Source organism: Nanorana parkeri, unplaced genomic scaffold (assembly GCF_000935625.1).
Source record: "Nanorana parkeri isolate BGI_ZX_2015 unplaced genomic scaffold, ASM93562v1 scaffold95, whole genome shotgun sequence".
Taxonomy (NCBI): Eukaryota; Metazoa; Chordata; class Amphibia; order Anura; family Dicroglossidae; genus Nanorana; species Nanorana parkeri.
The window spans coordinates 881,743-900,847 of NW_017306363.1; the positions used below are offsets into that span (position 1 = coordinate 881,743).

General features: G+C 40.0%; 1 protein-coding gene across 3 annotated transcripts in view; it reads left to right on the forward strand.

The window, feature by feature from the left end:
* The window catches only part of LOC108783985 (long-chain-fatty-acid--CoA ligase 6-like), a 171,883-nt gene that overhangs the window by 117,803 nt on the left and 34,975 nt on the right, over positions 1-19,105 (forward strand). For all 3 annotated transcript variants that reach the window (XM_018552704.1, XM_018552705.1, XM_018552706.1), the window contains exons 4-10: positions 1,554-1,618; positions 3,875-3,976; positions 4,061-4,160; positions 4,655-4,833; positions 9,254-9,286; positions 12,474-12,525; positions 13,783-13,856. In XM_018552704.1, coding sequence (XP_018408206.1) covers positions 1,554-1,618; positions 3,875-3,976; positions 4,061-4,160; positions 4,655-4,833; positions 9,254-9,286; positions 12,474-12,525; positions 13,783-13,856 — 605 coding nt within the window. The remainder of the gene's footprint in view (positions 1-1,553; positions 1,619-3,874; positions 3,977-4,060; positions 4,161-4,654; positions 4,834-9,253; positions 9,287-12,473; positions 12,526-13,782; positions 13,857-19,105) is intronic.

Consider the following 19,105-nt stretch of genomic DNA (forward strand, 5'->3'; position numbering starts at 1 on the left):
GGCTGCTCCGAATTCACAGACCTGTGGTGCAAAATGAATGCTCATGAACAGATAATAATTTGTCATGGCCATCTGGAATGTAACATATTAGTTCCAGTAATATGGTCATGTTAGCACATGGCACATCAATGTTGGATGGTATGGCAGTACCAGATTGTGTCAGCCAGATTGTTCCATTGTATCTTTCCATATTTGCAATGCATGCCGCCATATACAGTACCTTTGTATGATATGGTGCCTTCTTCTTGTAGCCTTCGACATATTGCTAATGCAAATGCATTGTGTTATATGTACTAACAGCCTTCATATAAACGAGGACCAAAAGTCGCCATGTTGTTAAAGCCGATGTTTGTATGGCCTCTTCTATGTTCATATTATGAAGCCATTGTCCAGGCTGCTGTTCTCCAACTGTATCAGCATACACTATTTAGAATTCCCAAACAGCTCCCTCCCTGCAAAACCTATTTGCTTTTGCCTTTTAGCGTATTATCAGTCTAATCCAGACAAGGCCAGTAGGAAATAGTACCTAGGACCCAATTATTACTGTATAAGTGTCTAGCTCTTATGGTGAAGTAGAACCATGTTTTTGAATGTTGTTCGGGGTGGCTAGGGAAAGTGTTTTCCATTCCATAGTCATTGGTGATGCTGTTAGCATGCATGGTAGCCCAGTATTTCCTGGCCAGGTCAGAAGTAGGCCATAGCAGAAAACAGTATACCTGCTTGCTGCCTTCATGTATTACTGCAGCCCAAAGTAAGCTGGCTAAGCAATACCTGGTTTAAACCCATGGACACAACCACAGATTAATAAACATCTAGGCCTGTCCATTACTACTCAAAGTAACACAATGCTACAAAAGAGATACATATAATGAAACAGCTGTAGATGATAAATGAGTGTGTATATTTATAAGTAAAACAAACAAAGGTGCTTACATAATCAACATGGGCCATAACACGAGCACTGCCAACATACAACTTTAAAACGTTTAGAAAGCATTTGGGCTTATCTAGACATAAAAAAGAGCAGTGGGAAGTGCAGTTCCTGATAACAGCCAAACAATTCATAATTATTTTTTGTTTGATTTCAAAAAAATAAACAAATTAGTAGCATTGGTTCTCTGCTTGTTCAACATCATCACTGCTTCCCTGACTATTCCCTATCCTTAAGGGCTACCCTTCCTGAGGTCAACATTTCCCTATTCGGATATACTCACCTAAACCACAGGGCTCCATTTATCTTCACTGTATGGTATTTGTAGAATGGCCTTCAATTTAAATTATTGGAAACCTTTGGGCAATGCGCGGGCCATACTGGTCAGATGGGTATGTGTCATAAGTATTAAAGCCAAAATAAGGGTCTCTGAGAGATATAGGAAAATGTCAAGTGCACTGCTGTACAAATATACCCCTTAGTAATTTTCACTTTGACTTAATCATAATTACTATGATCATAAAACAAATGTATATTCAATTTATATTTCCATTTGTTTATCAATATTGAAATGTAATATTTAGTTTTACTGATTGTAAAACACACTCTGCTATTCTTATAGAAAATGAACCATGTTTAGGATCCAGGAAAACCAATAAGCCTTATGAATGGCTGTCGTATAAAGAGGTGAGTGTGTGTGTGTGTGTGTGTGTGTGTGTGTATATATATATATCTATCTATATATATCTTACTGCATCATGTGTGCAAGGGTAAACTGACACATAACATCAATGAAGGTGGGGTTATTTTTGACCCTGAACATCAATGGAGGTGGGGTATTACTGACACTAAACATCAATGAAAGGGATTGATTACTGACACTGAACACCAATAAAGATGGGGTATTAGGGCTGGTTCACACCTGGGCGTTTTACAGCACATTCCTACGCGCTGTAAAATGCCCAACATGTGAAAACCAATAATTGCCTATGGGCATGGTTCCCACCTGGGCGTAGGAACGTGCTGAAAAACGCCCAATGCCCAAAGAAGTACATGAGCTTCTTTGGGGCGTATTTGCCACACGTATCCATTAGGATACAGCCGGATAGCCCTCGAAAACGCGCGTTTGTCGCGCGTTTTTTAACCGCAAATCGCTGTAAAACGTGCGGCAAACGCAGATATTCCGTACGCCCAGGTGTGAACCCAGCCTTACTGACGCTGAACACCAATGAAGGTGGGGGTATTACTGACACTGAACACCAATGAAGGTGGGGTATTACTGACACTAAACATCAATGAAAGGGATTGATTACTGACGCTGAACACCAACGAAGGTGGGCTATCACTGACACTGAACACCAATGAATGTGGGGTATTACTGACACTGAACACCAATGAAGGTGGGGTATTACTGACACTGAACACCAATGAAGGTGGGGTATTACTGACACTAAACATCAATGAAAGGGATTGATTACTGACGCTGAACACCAACGAAGGTGGGCTATCACTGACACTGAACACCAATGAAGGTGGGGTATTACTGACACTGAACACCAATGAAGGTGGGGTATTACTGACACTGAACACCAATGAAAGTGGGGTATTACTGACACTGAACACCAATGAAGGTGGGGTTATTACTGACACTGAACACCACTGGAGAAAAGTTTGCCACATGTTCTAGTCACGTGTGCCAGATTTTCATGAAGTAATAGGAGATCTAGTAACCTGCACTTAGTTAAAATGACCACTGTGAGGAGAATGGGGAAGAAAAGAGAAATAAGGTATGCAAAAAATACAAAGCCTGCAATTATCTAGAAGTATGTGTTTGTAGATTGTCATTACCATAAATTTCTAAAGTTGCCTTTGTTGTTATTTTGAAGATATGGGTAAAGTTCCTCTTTAACCATTAGAAAATCCATTGTGCTGTTAAGCTGAATGTATCTTGTGCAATACAGATTACATAAACTACTGTATATCCTAATAAATCCTCCATATGTTTTCGGGGCTGAGTAAACCTTGAACATTATGGCATATATAGTGGTTTTGTCTTGTAACATTTAGTACACCTAGTCAAATGGGTTTTTAAACTCAATTTTTCCCCTAGGAGATCCTTTACTGTTCTAAACGACTCTTGTCCTCCCTCTGCCTCCCATCTCCCCTAGTCCTTCATATAATTTACCCTTTCTGTTTTACCTCTGTTCTTTTTTTTCTGTTTTCTACAAGGGCTCACATTCAAGTTCTATAGAACTACAATAAACTGTAAATGTAAAAAACATATATCTTTATTGCATAACCTATGTAGTTTCAGTCTTTGGAAAATCACTCTAAATGAATAAAGCATAGACATATAAACACAATCACTAAAATCTCATATAAACTTCAACATGTTAATTTCATTTTGTAGGTCATGTTCATTATTTTTAAAATCTGCATCATTCAGGCACTTCCTGTTATAAGGTACAATGGTCATGTACTTAACACCCAGTTGTGTGCCTGCATTGTCAGATGGGCTTCCATTGGAGACTTCAAGTACCCATTGTAACACACATTTTGCTGCTAGCATGCACCACTGTTGTCACTGTCAGAATACCTACCCTAACTAATGCCATGCAAGTATCACTTGAGTACATGTATGTGGATTGCAAAGGCGCTTCAGGAGATCAGCAGCACTGATATGTAACAAATTTAAAAAAATGTAAAAACAACATATTAAAAAAATGGTAATTGTATATGATACACAATACTTTAGAAAACGAAATGCCATTCAGTTAGGGTTTACTTTAAATAGCTGTAAGCATTAGTGACAGTAAATGTGCAGATAAATATATTTATCTTACGTAAATAAAATGTATGGTAGAATTGTATTGTCTCAGTCAGTGGAAATTTAGGCTTTAATTAACCATGTTGACTGTTTTTTTTTTTCTGAAATCTTGGCAGGTGTTAAACAGAGCAGAATGGTTAGGATCAGGATTACTACATCAGGGATGCAAGGCTTCACCGGATCAGTTCATCGGGGTCTTTGCCCAGAACCGCCCAGAGGTAATATATAGCTTGGTGCATGATATCAGTATATTATACAGATATAGTGTGGCCTGAAAGAGTGTTATATGTCTGTCTCTGCAGTGGATCATCTCTGAACTCGCCTGCTACACATATTCTATGGTGGTCGTTCCACTGTATGACACGCTGGGCCATGGTGCAATTCGATATATTATTAACACTGGTAAGCATGTGCATTATGTATAGAAAGCCTGTATATTATTGCTGATAATAACAACAATTTTCTAACGTCATAATTCTACAGCATCAGTGCAGTGTAGTCTTCCTTTCTATTGATAAATACACATATATTTTTTTTCTGGTGGTTCTTAGAAAAAACACCTTACAGCTAAACCCAACATGCCTGCCAGTAAAATTACTTGTCACCCAGCATGTAGGGGGTGCCGAGTGGTGGGACCTGTTTGGGGGGGCCGAGGCACGCGATGGCGGTGAGCTGACCATGATGGGGAATTCTTAGAATTCTTCGCCGACACCAAACGTCAGTGCTTTTCCTATCTTGCTTCTTCATTGTCCTCCATAGAGAATGACATAAAATAGCTGACCTTCACAAATGTACTATGGTTGCCTTATGAACAAGAAAATGCTCCAGAATGGATAAATGTAAAAAAAAATGTTTCAAGGAGAATACTAAATATCTAACCAAATATTTTTTGATAGCTGACATTTCCACAGTAATATGTGACAAACCAGAAAAGGCCAGGCTCCTCTTAGAACATGTTGAAAAAGGAGAGACGCCGGGACTGAAGTCTGTTGTTCTCATGGACTCTGTGGATGTGGAGTTAGTGGAGAGAGGCAAGAAATGTTCTGTACACATTCAGACCATGCGCGAAGTGGAGGTATGTTGGCTTTAAAGAACTCTCATGAATAGTCTTACACGTGTACTTAATCCCCCTGTTCTATATGCACTTGGTCCAGTTCAAATCCATTTTGCCATTGCTAAGCAGTGTGATCAGACCCACAACTGTCCAATCACACTTCAAGCAAGTAGGTGGAATTCTGAGTGACAGCACTCGTCTCTGGCAGCAGGGGAAGCTCTGGAGACCAGTGCTGCCATTCAGAAAAGATTATATAGCTTGCAGGCTGCGTGTCTGTCTTCGGCTGCATGTCAGATGTATCACATAGTCCCGCAGAGCTTTTACTATTCTACATGAACAGGCAGTGCTGCAGGGCTGTGCCAGATATAGCACCTGCTTCGACAGCACTAATCAATCATTTCTAACAGTAAAACGTCACTCAGCTTTGTGGGGCTGTGTGATAGATCTCCCAGGCTGTATATTTAAAGCAGATGTAGATAGTCACATCACCGCATAGTACTGACTGATCTTTTACTATTATAAATAAATTATCAGCACTGCAGGGCCGTGTAATAGAGCTTTTGGTGCCCTGTATGTTTACTAGCAGCTATCAACTCTATCACACAGCTCTTCGGAACTGACTGTTCATTCATAATAGTAAATGAAGTGGTGACTGTACCTCTCCCCTACAGGAACACCCATATATTTGACTTCAGACTGAGGTGGAACTACAGCCAGCATTAATATAAATAAAGAGGTGCCTTTTATTCATAATGGTTCACCGATCAGAACGGGACCAAGTGCTATATGCACTTGGTCCCCTCGTGTAATCCTAAAAAAAAAAAAGATTTTCATGAATTCTTCTTTACATATCTTTCCTGTATTGTAATTGTGTAGTAGAACAAACATGCCTGTGGTTTTAGCTCTGTATTATTACAGTACTTATCTTACAGATTAGTATAGGCAGCCCAATGAGTTAGGCATGCTTGCTATGGTTGTTTGGAGTTTACAAGTTCTCTCTCTCGTATTAAAGGTAAAGCTATAACCTTTTCTGTTTTTTCTTGTCTTTTTGGTAAAACTGCATTGTTCTTGCATAAAGAGTTGTCTTTTCTATGCAGACGGTACGGTGTCCAATGTCCCCAGTGATTAAGTAAACAATGGATACAAAAAAAGATCAGCATGCTACACTTTTTTCCTTATGCTTCCTTGTAGTTTATTTCATGAGTGCCTTTTGTATGCAGCTGATCCATTCATGCATAGGGAAGAACAGTTCCAAATGCAGGATTACTCTGCCCTGCATTTATCTCCCAACTCTCCTATGTATTTGTGCACTGACATGATAGAGAACAGAAGGGGGAGGTGAAAACATGTTAACAAGCCTTGCTGCCAGACAGAGCAGATTGTAAGGGCCAATGTGCGTGTCTCTTATGCCTTATTCTTGCACATTTCTGCAAGCATATCAAAATTGAGGTTGTGCTATAAAAAAGGAAAATGTTACCCTCTGTTTCCTGTATTATTTAACATGCTTTTAATAAAAAAAAAAAAAATAACTATGATTTGCACATGTATTTTCAAAGAGTATATGTGACCCTGTATACATTGGAAATGGTAGTTTGTGAGCCCACTGTCACGCAGCTGTGCGAACCCTGAGCAGTCTTAATGTTACATACATAGTTACATAGTTACATAGTATTTGAGGTTGAATAAAGACATTAGTCCATCAAGTCCAACCTATTAGGATCTCATTCTAGGAGTACCTGTACCCCTGTATATTACGGTCCCTTAAGAAATCGTCCAAAAGTTTCTTGAACAATTCCACATTCTTTGCTGAAATCACTGTCTGTGGCAGTGAGTTCCAGACCCTAACTGATCTTACTGTGAAGAACCCCCTTCGCCCCTTGTGCTGGAATTTTTTTTCCACCAATTTTAGGTGGTGGCCTCTAGTTTTTGTAATGGAGTTAATTTTAAACAGTTTATCGCTAATGTTGCTGCCACCATTGAACATTTTGTACATGGAGATCATATCCCCCCTCAATCTCCTCACCTCCAATGTGAACATGTTTAAATTTAGTAGCCTTGTCTCGTAGCTCTGGTCCTCCATACCCCTAATTAGTTTGGTTGCCCTCCGCTGGACTTTTTCCAACTCAAGGACATCTTTTCTTAGTACTGGTGACCAGAACTGGACCGCGTACTCCAGATGAGGTCGAACCAATGATCTATAAAGTGGCAAAATTATAGACTTGTCCCTGCAATACATCCCCTTTTTAATACAGGACAAGACCCTGCTAGCTTTGTTTACAGCAGCCTGGCACTGCAAACTACCTTTCAGTTTGTGGTCTACAATGACCCCCAAATCCTTCTCCATTTCTGACTTCCCCAGCGGCATACCCATAATTGTATAACCCATTTGTTTATTTTTAATTCCAAAGTGCATTACTTTGCATTTATCGACATTAAACCTCATCTGCCACATTAATGCCCACTCCCCTATTTTATCCAGGTCCTCCTGTAATGTTATAGTGTCTAAGTCCGTGTCTATTACCCTCCCAATTTTGGTGTCATCCGCAAACACGGAAATATCGCTGTTAACACCCTCCCCGATGTCATTAATAAATAAGTTGAACAATATGGGACCCAGCACAGAACCCTGAGGCCATACACAATGTTGCCATACACTTTACAACCATCGCAAGACCTTAGTCTTGCGATGGTTGTAAAGTACTTAAAAAAACGTACGATCTGCCCATCTTGGACAGGCAGATCGTACTCTCGATCATCGCAAGCCCGCCCCCCTGTCGAACCTTTAAGGTGCCCATACACTGCACGATTCGCGTACGAGAATCGAGGGAAATCCCGCGATCGTACGAAAATCGTGCAGTGTATGGAAGGCGTGCGACCGTTTCCACTGTACGGTCGCACGTCTTCTGTCTAACCAGCATTCTAGAAAACCCGCCGGGAATCGTACGATTCTCGGCGAGTTAGCAGCCTGCTGGTTCGACAACTGCCAAACGGGCCGGTGTGCGCACGCGCACACTGCCCGTTTGCAGTCATTGTAAGCCCGCTCCTCATTACAGTCATCGTAAGCCCGCCCCTCAGGGGTCGGGCTTGCGATGATCGAGAGTACGATCTGCCTGTCCAAGATGGGCAGATCGTACGTTGTTTTAATCACTTTACAACCATCACAAGACTAAGGTCTTGTGATGGCTCGATTCTCGTACGATCGCGGGATTTCCCGCGATTCTCGTACGAGAATCGAGCAGTGTATGGGCACCTTTAGAGTGATGATGCAAATTCTCCTTAAGCTCAGTTATTATTAATAAAGCATTTGTATATAAATTTAAAATCAATTTATGCAGCACTTCTCATTCTGTGCATTCATATTGCATGTTTGAAATATTAGGGCTGCAATACATATATTCCAGTGCTGGGACTATGGTTGGCCTTTTGACTACTCTGGGAAGCCATAACCTTTGGTGGGATAGATGGCTGCCTTATACAAGGCACCTGCACAAAGTCCCAATGGGTGGATGGCGGCGCCCAGGGTTTGGAGGATATACTAAGTAGAGAAAAGCAACTTTTCCCCATGTTGCTGGGCAGATGTGGCAGGAGATACATGCTGCTATGGCTTTGATAACAAAATAGCTTGCATTGTGCTATTAAAGTGATAGAGGCTAACGTGCTTAGGGTAGAAAAGGGGAGAATAGCAGGCCTTCATGGGTGCAACTCGTATGAAATGTTTCTATAAAACACAAAAGATTTTAAACAAATGATTTGAAAAGTTGATACAAAGTTTGTTTTGAAATATAAAAATGAAAAATAAAACTTTCGATTACAATTATTTATTTAAAGAACTGCAGCCAAAACTTTTTTTTTTTTACATTTTTCGGTAGAGTAAGGGAGGTTTATAATCCAATAAGCTGTTTTGCCATCTGTGTCCCATTGGGGTTGTTTTCTATCACTTCCTATCTGATAGCCACAACAGGAAGTGAGAGGAAATCCCTCCAAAGAGAGGGAAATCCCTGGTGGTCACCAGTGGCACAAGAACTAGTGCCCCCATTGGAAGTTTTCCCATCTATTCCTGTTCTGGTGACAGCCCAAAATTTTGGATTTTCTTTCACTTTCAGTGATAACTTTCCATAGGACAAACAGGGTGAATCTCCCTAATGGGAACACATACATCAATATAAACCTGACAGGTGTTCTGATCCCTCTCCACTCTATTCAGAACTAAGAAAGTTTTTGCTTCAGTAGCACTTTAACTATTAAACAGCCAGTCATTTGGCTGCAATTATCACAGGTGGTTTAAATGTTGGGAATGTTAGGGAGATTGCATTTGTAGCATTCCTATTTCTCGCCTGGCCAGAGAGGATTTAGTGAATATCATTGTCTTCACTTAGCAAGAGAGTTGTGGTCATTCTGCAGGTTTGCTAATGTAAATGTCTCCTGTTGTTTTTATTTGTAGGAATGTGGGAAGCAAAACAGAAGACCACCATTTGTAAGTGAAGAGTTGGCCCCTTCATTCTTATAGTACAAGTGATATAATGTGCTGGATTTTTTATTACACATAGAGGTCAACTTAAAGAGGAACTTTAACCACATCTTTAAAATAACAACAAAGACACCTTTAGAAATGTTTAGTAATGACAATCTACAAACACATACTTCTAGATAATTGCCGGCTTTCTATTCTTTGCATACCTTATTTTTCTTTTCTTTCCCTGACTTCTGACAGTGGCCATTTTTCTAAGGGCAGACTATTAGATCTCCCTTTACTTCCTGAAACTCTGACACATGTGGCTAGGACATGTGTCCATGCACATCATCACAGGGGGAGGAAAATGCCTTTCCCTGGGATCTAGTGAGAATACAGATGAGATTTCCCAGCAATGCTATGCTGATGTAACCTTCCCAGGATGCAATGCTTTGACACATTACATCATTTGTGCCACAAGTGGACCAGGAAGTAGATAAACTATATCTGTAAGTAAATGAAAAACGTGTTTGTTTAACTGATGAATGTAAGATGATTTTAAATCAGCATGCAGAGCTGCATTCTGATGTGATTTTCAGTGAAAGGGGGTAAAGGTCCACTTTAGGAAGCTTTACTATTTATCTAGTCTAGCCTTTGACAACCTTTTTAGCCTGGTGGAACCCTGGAAATAATTTTTAGGTCTCTGGGACCCCCTGCTAAAAATGATTATACCTACAGCTCATGGTACATTAGCATGATTATGAACTTTTAGAAAGTTTTAAATTAAAGACTTAATAATGTGACTTACCTATCCTATTTGACACCCACGGCAGATTTTTTTTTTTACAAAGCCCTGCTCTATACAACAAAATCATTTCAGTAATAATCTTGAAATTAAATTAATAATAATAGAAAAAAACCCCACAGATGGTAAAAATTGTGTTTTTCCCTCACATAAATGGTCAGTGTAGAAGTGCCCCAGTGGTAGATTGCTGGTAGATTAGTGATCTGCTGCTTACTGCAAGGAACCCTTAGGAACCCCAGGAGGAACCCTAGTGTCCTATGGAACCTTGGTTAAAAAGGCTGATCTAGAAATTTGAGATTTAGTTTTTACTAATTTAGAGTGGGGAATGGTTAAACCCTCTATCTGTTTTTTTATTGCTTAGATTGTGGTAGAGAGGAGGAGCGCAGTCAGAGGCGTAACTAGAACCTTCAGGGCCCCGGTGCAATAAACCATGAAGGGCCCCCCCCCCAACCCCACGGCACTGCATGGTTAACAGGAAGGCTGCCGAGGTCCCCAGCAAGCGTGGGACCTCAGGCAACCGCTTGTTTAAAATTTTAGTGCCGGTGTTCTGTCGAGAACGCCGACCCAGTATCTGCGTTTATGTACAGACGTGATTAACGAGGAAATTTTGTAATCGTTAATTGTGACCGTAAATGATATGCCGTCCATGGCAGAAAATGCAGCTGGGACTTGTAGTCCTACATAGTTGGTGCTATTCTGCATTGCTGTATAATCATCATACAGCAATGCAGATTGCCACCAGCTGTGCTGGACTACAAGTCCCAGCAACACACTCTCTCTCTCTCTTCCCAGCACCCGCTCCCACTCCAAACTTAGCTTACCTCTCCTGCAGGCCCATGGCCCTCTCCCTCGTCTCGGCGGCCAGGGGGCAGAGCTAAGAGGAGACTGACCTCTTAGCTCCGCCCTAAGAGGCGGGGCCATCAAATTCTCTGAGATCAGTGACAGCCTCCAGCCCTTTTGCACAGCTGCCCGTACATGCTGCGGGTGGCTGTGCGACAGGGAAGGAGCGGAACGATCGCGGGGGCCCTCTACTTCCTTGCTGGGCCCCCCCAAGTGGCGAAACGCCAGGTCCCGGTCGCAATTGGGACCGCTGCGACCCTGGTAGTTCCGCCAGTGAGCGCAGTTATGCACAATTATTCTGTAATGCGCAGGTGAACACTTCCGTATTCACCTGTCAGTCATCTGGCTGCTATAGCCAGAGAGAAGAAGCTGATGAAGCAGATCTCTGCTTCATCAGCTTCTTTTGGAGTCCCCAGGTGAGATTGGGGGTCCTGGAGACCCCTAAAGTCTCCATAAAGGGGACCTGTCAGTGTGCCTTTGCTATTATATAGGGGGATTGTTATCCCCCTATGTTATAGCAATAACAATAAGTTAAAAAAAATATATATATAAATAAAAAAAGTTTAAAAAAAATAAGTCACATATAAAAAAAGTTTAAAAAAAACCCCAAAAATTCCCCACCCCCACGTTTACGCACATATAAACGTAAATACACGTCTGGTGCATCAGCGCGCGAAAACACAATTGCGCTACACACGTTACATATCCCCGCAGACGTCACAGTGAGAGCAATCATTTTAGGGCCATCAATCACTGATAACACTAAACTGATGAGCGGTAAAAGCTTTTTAAGCGTCGCCTATGGCCAATTTTGGGTATTACAGGTTTTTGAGGATTCGCGCGCGCACGCAATTTTAAGGCTTGACATGTTTGTTGTCTTTTAACCTGACGTGACCCCATCTCTTATATTTTACCAAACAATTGGGTCATAATAAATGTTTTATCATTTAATATAGGGGAAACTAATTTGTTTTTTTTTTATTCGGTAATTTTTCCTTTATATAGTAAAAAATAAAACCCCCAGTGGTGAATAAATACCACCAAAATAAAGCTCTATCTGTCCCCAAAAAATAGTATAAAATTCATTTCAGTACAGCGTTACATGACGAAATAAATGTCAGTCAAAGTACCGCAGCGCTGAATACTGAAAAATGGCCTTAATGGGAAGGGGGTTTAACACCGCGGACTTCAACTGGTTAGAAGTCTAAAAACGCTTGTTAAATCCCTCAGGGGACCCAGTTCACATCACACTTGTCCAAGAGAGATCAGTGTAGTAGCTGTCTTGTGTTGTTGTGGGCTTGTGTTCATGCGACTAACAGCACTCCTCTGCACCCATCGTCATTCACAACAAAACATGCCTACAGTTACTATTTCACTCTCACCCCTGAAATAGCAGGCAACTGGTGGACAAGTCTGGGGTCAGTGTTTTCAGTGCAAAGAGGGTAACAGAGGAGGCATAGGGCTACATGATTACATGATTTTTGCATAGAATTCAGTTTGAATTTCATCTATATCTTAAGCTGAATTTATCTAAAATAAAATCTTTATTTTATTCCTTATCTACAGCCTCCAAAACCTGAAGATTTGTCTATTGTATGCTTCACCAGTGGTACTACAGGTAAGTGGCAACAAATCCAAGCACCGTTTTGACGCAGTGTGTGCAGTGTGCGCCTAATTACTCCAATCACAATTTCAAAAGGCAAAGGTACTCCCTTTTAAAAGATTGGTCATCCATATGAGATCTTTGGGTTTCTGATGAAGTCCTAATACACTAGAATATGTCTTTCATTAATCTTTCAGACTCATTAGTCCCCTTCAGTGCAAGGTATGGAAACAATGACTTCTCACGAGTTGGGCTTGGAATAAAACAGTATAATTGGTCAAGTCATGCTAATAGGGACAAAAATATCCAAAAACACTCCATTAACACTCTAATTTACCTCCTGGACACTCCTTAAAAATCAAACGGTTTATGTTTTTTTTTTCTTTTTCTTTAATGAAGAAAATTAATTACTGTTAGTAAAGTGACACTAAGCTAAGGAGTTAAATCTTAAAAATGCATTCAAGTATGCTAACTATTAAAAAAATTGTAACTTATTAGTGTATCACTTGTGCTGTACTGTCCTTCCTTCTATAGTTTGGCTACTTTTGTTCCACATGGTCGCACCCATGATGGGAGTACAATCTCAATACAATGTTGTCCATCAAGGGAGTGAGCTTGGAGCGGTGGCTACTTTACAACACACACAGGGACCATGGGGAACAAAAGTAGCCATCCTCAAAAAGAAAGTACAGTGTCAGCATGAATTCAGAGATGATTTGAGGATCTACAGCCAATTGATACATTAATATGATACATTTTTGTTAACATTGAATGTACTTGTATTCATTTTTAAGATTGAACTCCTGAGTTTATTGTCACGTAAAGATTGCTTATTGGTTACTTATTATACTGGGGGACAATACCTACAAAATGGATGTCCTTGCAAAAAGGCTGGCAAAGGCTTCTACTAAGTATATAGAAAAAACTTTGATTTAAAAAAAATAATATTTGCTGCAAAAATAGTTTGCATGTGATCAGTAGGCATCAAATCGTTGGAATGTCATGTTTGGATAGACGTAGCTTTTAGGAACTCACATTCTGTAGTATGTGTTTATATTATGTACTATTTTGATTAGGCCTTAAAACATCAAAACTGAGTTACAGCTAGTATTATTTAGCTAATACTAGATTTCCCCTGAGTAGGAGCAATGTAAATAGAAAGGTCCTTCCGCAGCACTATGGCAATGTATTAAGAGAACACAGGCAAACATATTCAAGATGCATGTACTTTTACAGCTTTCATCAGAGACATACTCTTTCTTCTGTTTGTAGGCAATCCTAAAGGTGTCATGCTGACTCACGGCAATGTGGTGGCAGACTTTTCCGGATTTCTAAAAGTGACAGAGGTGAATACTTCAGCACAAGACTTACTGGCTGGTGTGCTATCATTTACACTATACTAAAGGCACATGGTCATCAATGATCAGAGTTTTTCAAATATGCTTACTAAAATTATAATGGTGATTTTATGATGCTGTTTTATGTTTATTGTCTATTAAGCGCCTTACTAGATTACGTTTATCATTTCAACAGTACCATCAAATTATATATTGGTCAACCAATTAGAATATGCATCAATGGTCTGACTGAATGTCATGGTGGTCTCTGATCTGATGTATTATTGAAATTAGTTTGTCATATTGGTACTTACATCTTAATCCATGTCCACTGTACCAATAGGTGCAAAGAACAGATGTTTTGTAAACCTAAAGCCATACACACACACACACACACACAGCACAAAGCTTAGAAATCCTTGTATACTATGTAGAAATCAATGGAGTGTTGATTTTAGTACAGTAGGTACTCTACATATGATTCAGTGGAGAGTGTACAATCACATGTTCAGGCCCCAGTGGCAGAATTTTGACAAACAGCTGTGTGGGGTTGAAGAGCTCAACAGCCAATGTCTTGCTGGATTGGTGTGAGTACAAAAATGGGAAGGGGGCTGGGGGCCCTACAGAAAATGTGTAATTACACCAAAGTTACATTTTAAGTAAAATACCTTTAATTCAGAGTTAGAAAGAAATGATGATGGGTCCATTGTATTATGGGGGAATCTGGGATAATTTGTTGTAGGTCAAATCTAACCACATACAAACATGCCGCAACCAGGACACCAGAATTGTGAAGACACTACCCCCCCCCCCCTTTTTTTTCTAGATGGGGTCCAAAATTTGTGTCCTTCGTGGCCTGCTGCAGCCTACGACAATAATACATTTTGGTGTTGTACAGCAAGCCCTCTGTTGCTACTGTCTATGTCCCTTTAACAAACTTACACGTATCCGTTCAGGTATTTGAACCATCTCTCCTACCATATGAATGTATTTGATAGCAGAAGAGCTCCTAATGCTATGGGTGTTTCTATCTTTAGAGAGTGTCATAAAGTCATAAGCATCTCTATGGAGAAATATTTCCATAGCATAGAAGAGCAGGACAGATTTCAGGGAGGATCATAGTGAGAGGCTAAAGTAAAATGTAAGTGAGAAGGTGAAACTGTGTGGGTGGATTGATGTTATACCATTCTGTGAGGGGAACATTGATTATTAGAGAATAATTGATATCATTATAGAAAGTAAGGATACGAATGCCGAATCCTTTACATTTCATGCACTCCTGCTATGAATCAACCCATTTAGAATATAGATTTAAACACATATCATAAGTAAGTAAATAATTTAAAATTAACCTTTATCTTGGTTTGCAAAATGCAAATATCTTTATCTTTAATTATCTTTGTGTATATATAAATTCAAAAATATCTTAATGTAGCTGTAAGAAGACACTTAAATCCTGTAAATATAAAATATTATGATACTAATACTAAGTACTAGAGAACTGCATCTCAGTATTTAAAATTCACAAGGAATAGTTTAGGGAAAACTATGGGTTTGTTTACATTGAATTGTTATTAGGTCAGCATTAAACTGGAAGTGCCATTCATTTGGATGACAACAAGGCATCAATCACAATTATTTATAAAACTAAAACTCTTGTATGTGTAGTACTTGTGGTGAATTGTTTGCCTCGCATAATAGGATTTACAGTATGTAGAAAAGAAGACTGATGCATTTTCTATAGGCCAGTCACCATTTTATAGCACAAATGGATCTCTATGTGTCATTATTCTCAGTCAAAGCATTTTTATGATAGTGATCTATAGCACATATTTACTGTATATAAGCCCACCTCACACTACATATCATAACATTTAAAGAACTCTGGGAAGAAAATTCTTAACCCTTGCAGTGGGGCTACCCCTTGAACGCAATTCTTCTTTAACCCCTGACTCTAGCTAAAACTTTTTTCTTTTCATTGTTTATGTCTACTTGCCCCATTGTTGCCTTTCTTTTCATTTCTGCTACTAATGGCCCAGTGGGTCTAAGAAAGCAAAAAAAAGAAAAAAATTGACAGAGGTTCTAGCTCTTCCCCATGCTATTTGATGAAACTTAAGAGTTGGACTTTAATCTATGCCCCTGGCTCATATTTCATTACCGATTTTATCCTCATATACCATGCATTTCTCATTATTTATTTCATAAAACTGTTAAGATGAAGGTAGTTGTCTAATGTGAGATGATGTCAGGGGAATGGAAATCTGCCCCAATAGTTTTAGTTTCTAGGCCTGCCTGTGTTGAGCATATACCTATATTTTTTGACTGAAGTTAGTCAGCTCAGTTTAGTATAATTATTTTAGGGACTAAAACCTTGAGACATGCCAAACCATTTAGCAGTGTCAGATTAAGAGCATCATGGGCCTGGTGCTGAGGATTTTGGTGAGAAGTAGCAAAGAGGGCTCTCTAATTAGGAAGCCACTCACTTGGGGGCCCCAACGAGTGGCTGCCTAATATGTCTGATTAGAGAGCCACCGGTGTTCTATAATTTTTCTGGACCTTATGACGGGGTCTCAGGTGTTAGAGGTATGCTAGCTCACACACATGCGCCCTTGTTCTAAAAATTTTCTCGGCCCATGAAATTTCTCCACCGCATCACTTCTGGCTGATAATGTGTGTTCATTATCATGAAATGTAATTTTTGGACTGATAAATGCAAATATATCGACATCATTCAGCCATAGAATATAACCAAAGGTAACAATTTTTCACTGGCCTGTATACTAACCTGAGCTGGACAACTGGGGGAAGCGCCAATCTCCAACCAAAATATTCTTTCTCCTGGCTGTACCTGTGCAGTAAAGCCCCATAGACCTTGAGCCTAGCATGCCTCCAACAGCTGAAACACTTCCGGCGACGTGGTCCAACATTCTTATGAGGCACATAAAAATTCTAGAACACTGCCGCCTCTGCCTGATTGTGTTCAGCTTGGCCGGCCCGGATTGCCATTGGGCATACTGAGGGGATCCAGGCTGGCCGAGGCTATTTTCCATGGTGGCCCTGGAGTTGGCGCACCAGTAGCCCCTATGTTAAACCGGCCTTGCCTTCTACCAGTATTTGGAACTGTCAACAAGCTTTTTGTGTCTGAATGTTGTTAATCTGTTGTAGTGCCTTGTATTTTATTTGCACTATTTTTGATATAATAAAAAAAGTATATCAATGCAGAATTTATTTGTTTTTTACCTTGTAAGAACACTAGGTTTTAAAGGAAAAAAAATTAATAAATGCAAACTTCTTTATTAAAGAAACAATATGTATTTATTATTTTTTTGCGTAGAAGCCAGTAAAGTATTGCAACCATGATCAGTAGATTGCAGGTTCAATGCTCTGGCTCCTGCAGACAGTTCCTCCCATAAATGCCTGTACCGAGGTGTGGACATTCAGTAACATGAAAGGGAGGCAGAGTTAATGGACTATAGGTGTGGTGACATCACCACACTTGTATTCCTTTGAAACTACAAGCCCTCTGCTGCGAAGGCAGATGGGACTTTCAGTTCCTCCATCCTGTGGATGGGTGATGTGGCTGTGTGGACAGAGCCATGCACAGATGTGCAATTTACAAGAGAAAACAGCAGCCTGTGGAGAGAAGAAACCGCAATTTAGCAAAGTGGGGGTGGGTTGTAGGGGCTGCAATCTGACCATATTTCATGTAACACCCTAAATATAGGTGTAACATGAAACATGGTCAGAAAGGTAAACTTAGCCCTAAATGAAAGTTAGAACTAATAGCAGCTCAGCTGTTTGCAGAAGAGCTCTGAGGCACATAAAACATTTCATGTGTTGACAATCACCATTGCTTGATATTTCTTAAATCCTAGGGTTCCAATAAAAATAAATTAATGGGCCTGTATGGGACTGATAGCTCCCTCCTAGCAAATGACTCTACGCGTTCAGTGAAGCTTCTCACCATATTTCATGTCTACTGGTAAAAAGTATTTAGTGATAGTTGAACTATAACACTTGATGAAGGGAGACTTTTAAAAATAGGCTCAGTACCCTTGGCCTCTCCACCAAACAGTAGGATCCTCACAAGTTGAATTAGAGGCTGTCCCCTAAGTATATCCCACTTAATATATTCCCATTGCACACGTTCCTGGAAAGGGCCAACACATTTCTGGAAAGGGCCAAATGTATGAGGGAGCTATAGCAACTGCCAGCTGGTCGACTGGTATCAGCACATAGATAAGAACATACAGTATGTCTCTGGCATACCATGGATCCCACAGCAAGGATTCATGGTGTGCTGGCAACATATGTTCATTGTTCTGTGTGATTGAAGAAGGCACCTTTTCCAGATGTTTAGTAGTAGTTTGCACTGCAGAAAAATCAGGACTCTGGAATATGTGGAAGTGCATGAAAGTAGGTTTCTGTGCAAAGAGGTACAGAGTTTTGGGAAATAAAGAAATCCCATTTAAAGTGAACCTGAGCCCACATTATGTGAATCGTAACCTATAGTTATTATAAAAGAAGAATAAACGAAGTAAAATGGTAGTAGCCTTAGTTTTACATAGTATTTGGGGTTGAATAAAGACATACGTCCATCAAGTCCAACCCATATAGGTCCACACATCATCTCATTCTTAGGGATACTGGTATCCCTGGATATTACGGTCCCTCAAGAAATTGTCCAAACGTTTCTTGAACAAATCTACACTCTTGGCTGAAATCACTGCCGATGGCAGTTTCAAGTGGAAATGCAGATATAATATTCATAGTAATATAGTATAAGAATGAATTTAGTTTGTTAAAGATTAATAATATTTGTTTAGTTAATTGCAAAATGTAAACTTAGAAAGGGCAGTTTTTACAGAATAAGATCAACCCTATGTAAGTTCCATCTAGGTTCAATATGGTACATGCTTACATCATAACGATGTGCTCACGGAATTATGCCTACATCACTCTCAAACATCATATCGTGATGCATGCACAGTGTCATGTAGACATTTTCACTCCCACCTTATTTGCGGTTCTTTGCCCTGTATAGTTTCAGACACCCTGTTTGTTGCGTCTGCCACTGCAGCACATGCACGCGGGTCCTCCTCAAACTTTAATGAAAGCATGTGTAGTAATGTGTGTATATTCCTCATGCATGTGCATTGTAATGTCACTCCCACGCTCTGGATGCTCCTGATACTTCCATCAATATGTCGGTAAGATCCTGCGCATGTTGTTGTGGCATTACAGAATGGTCACTAATG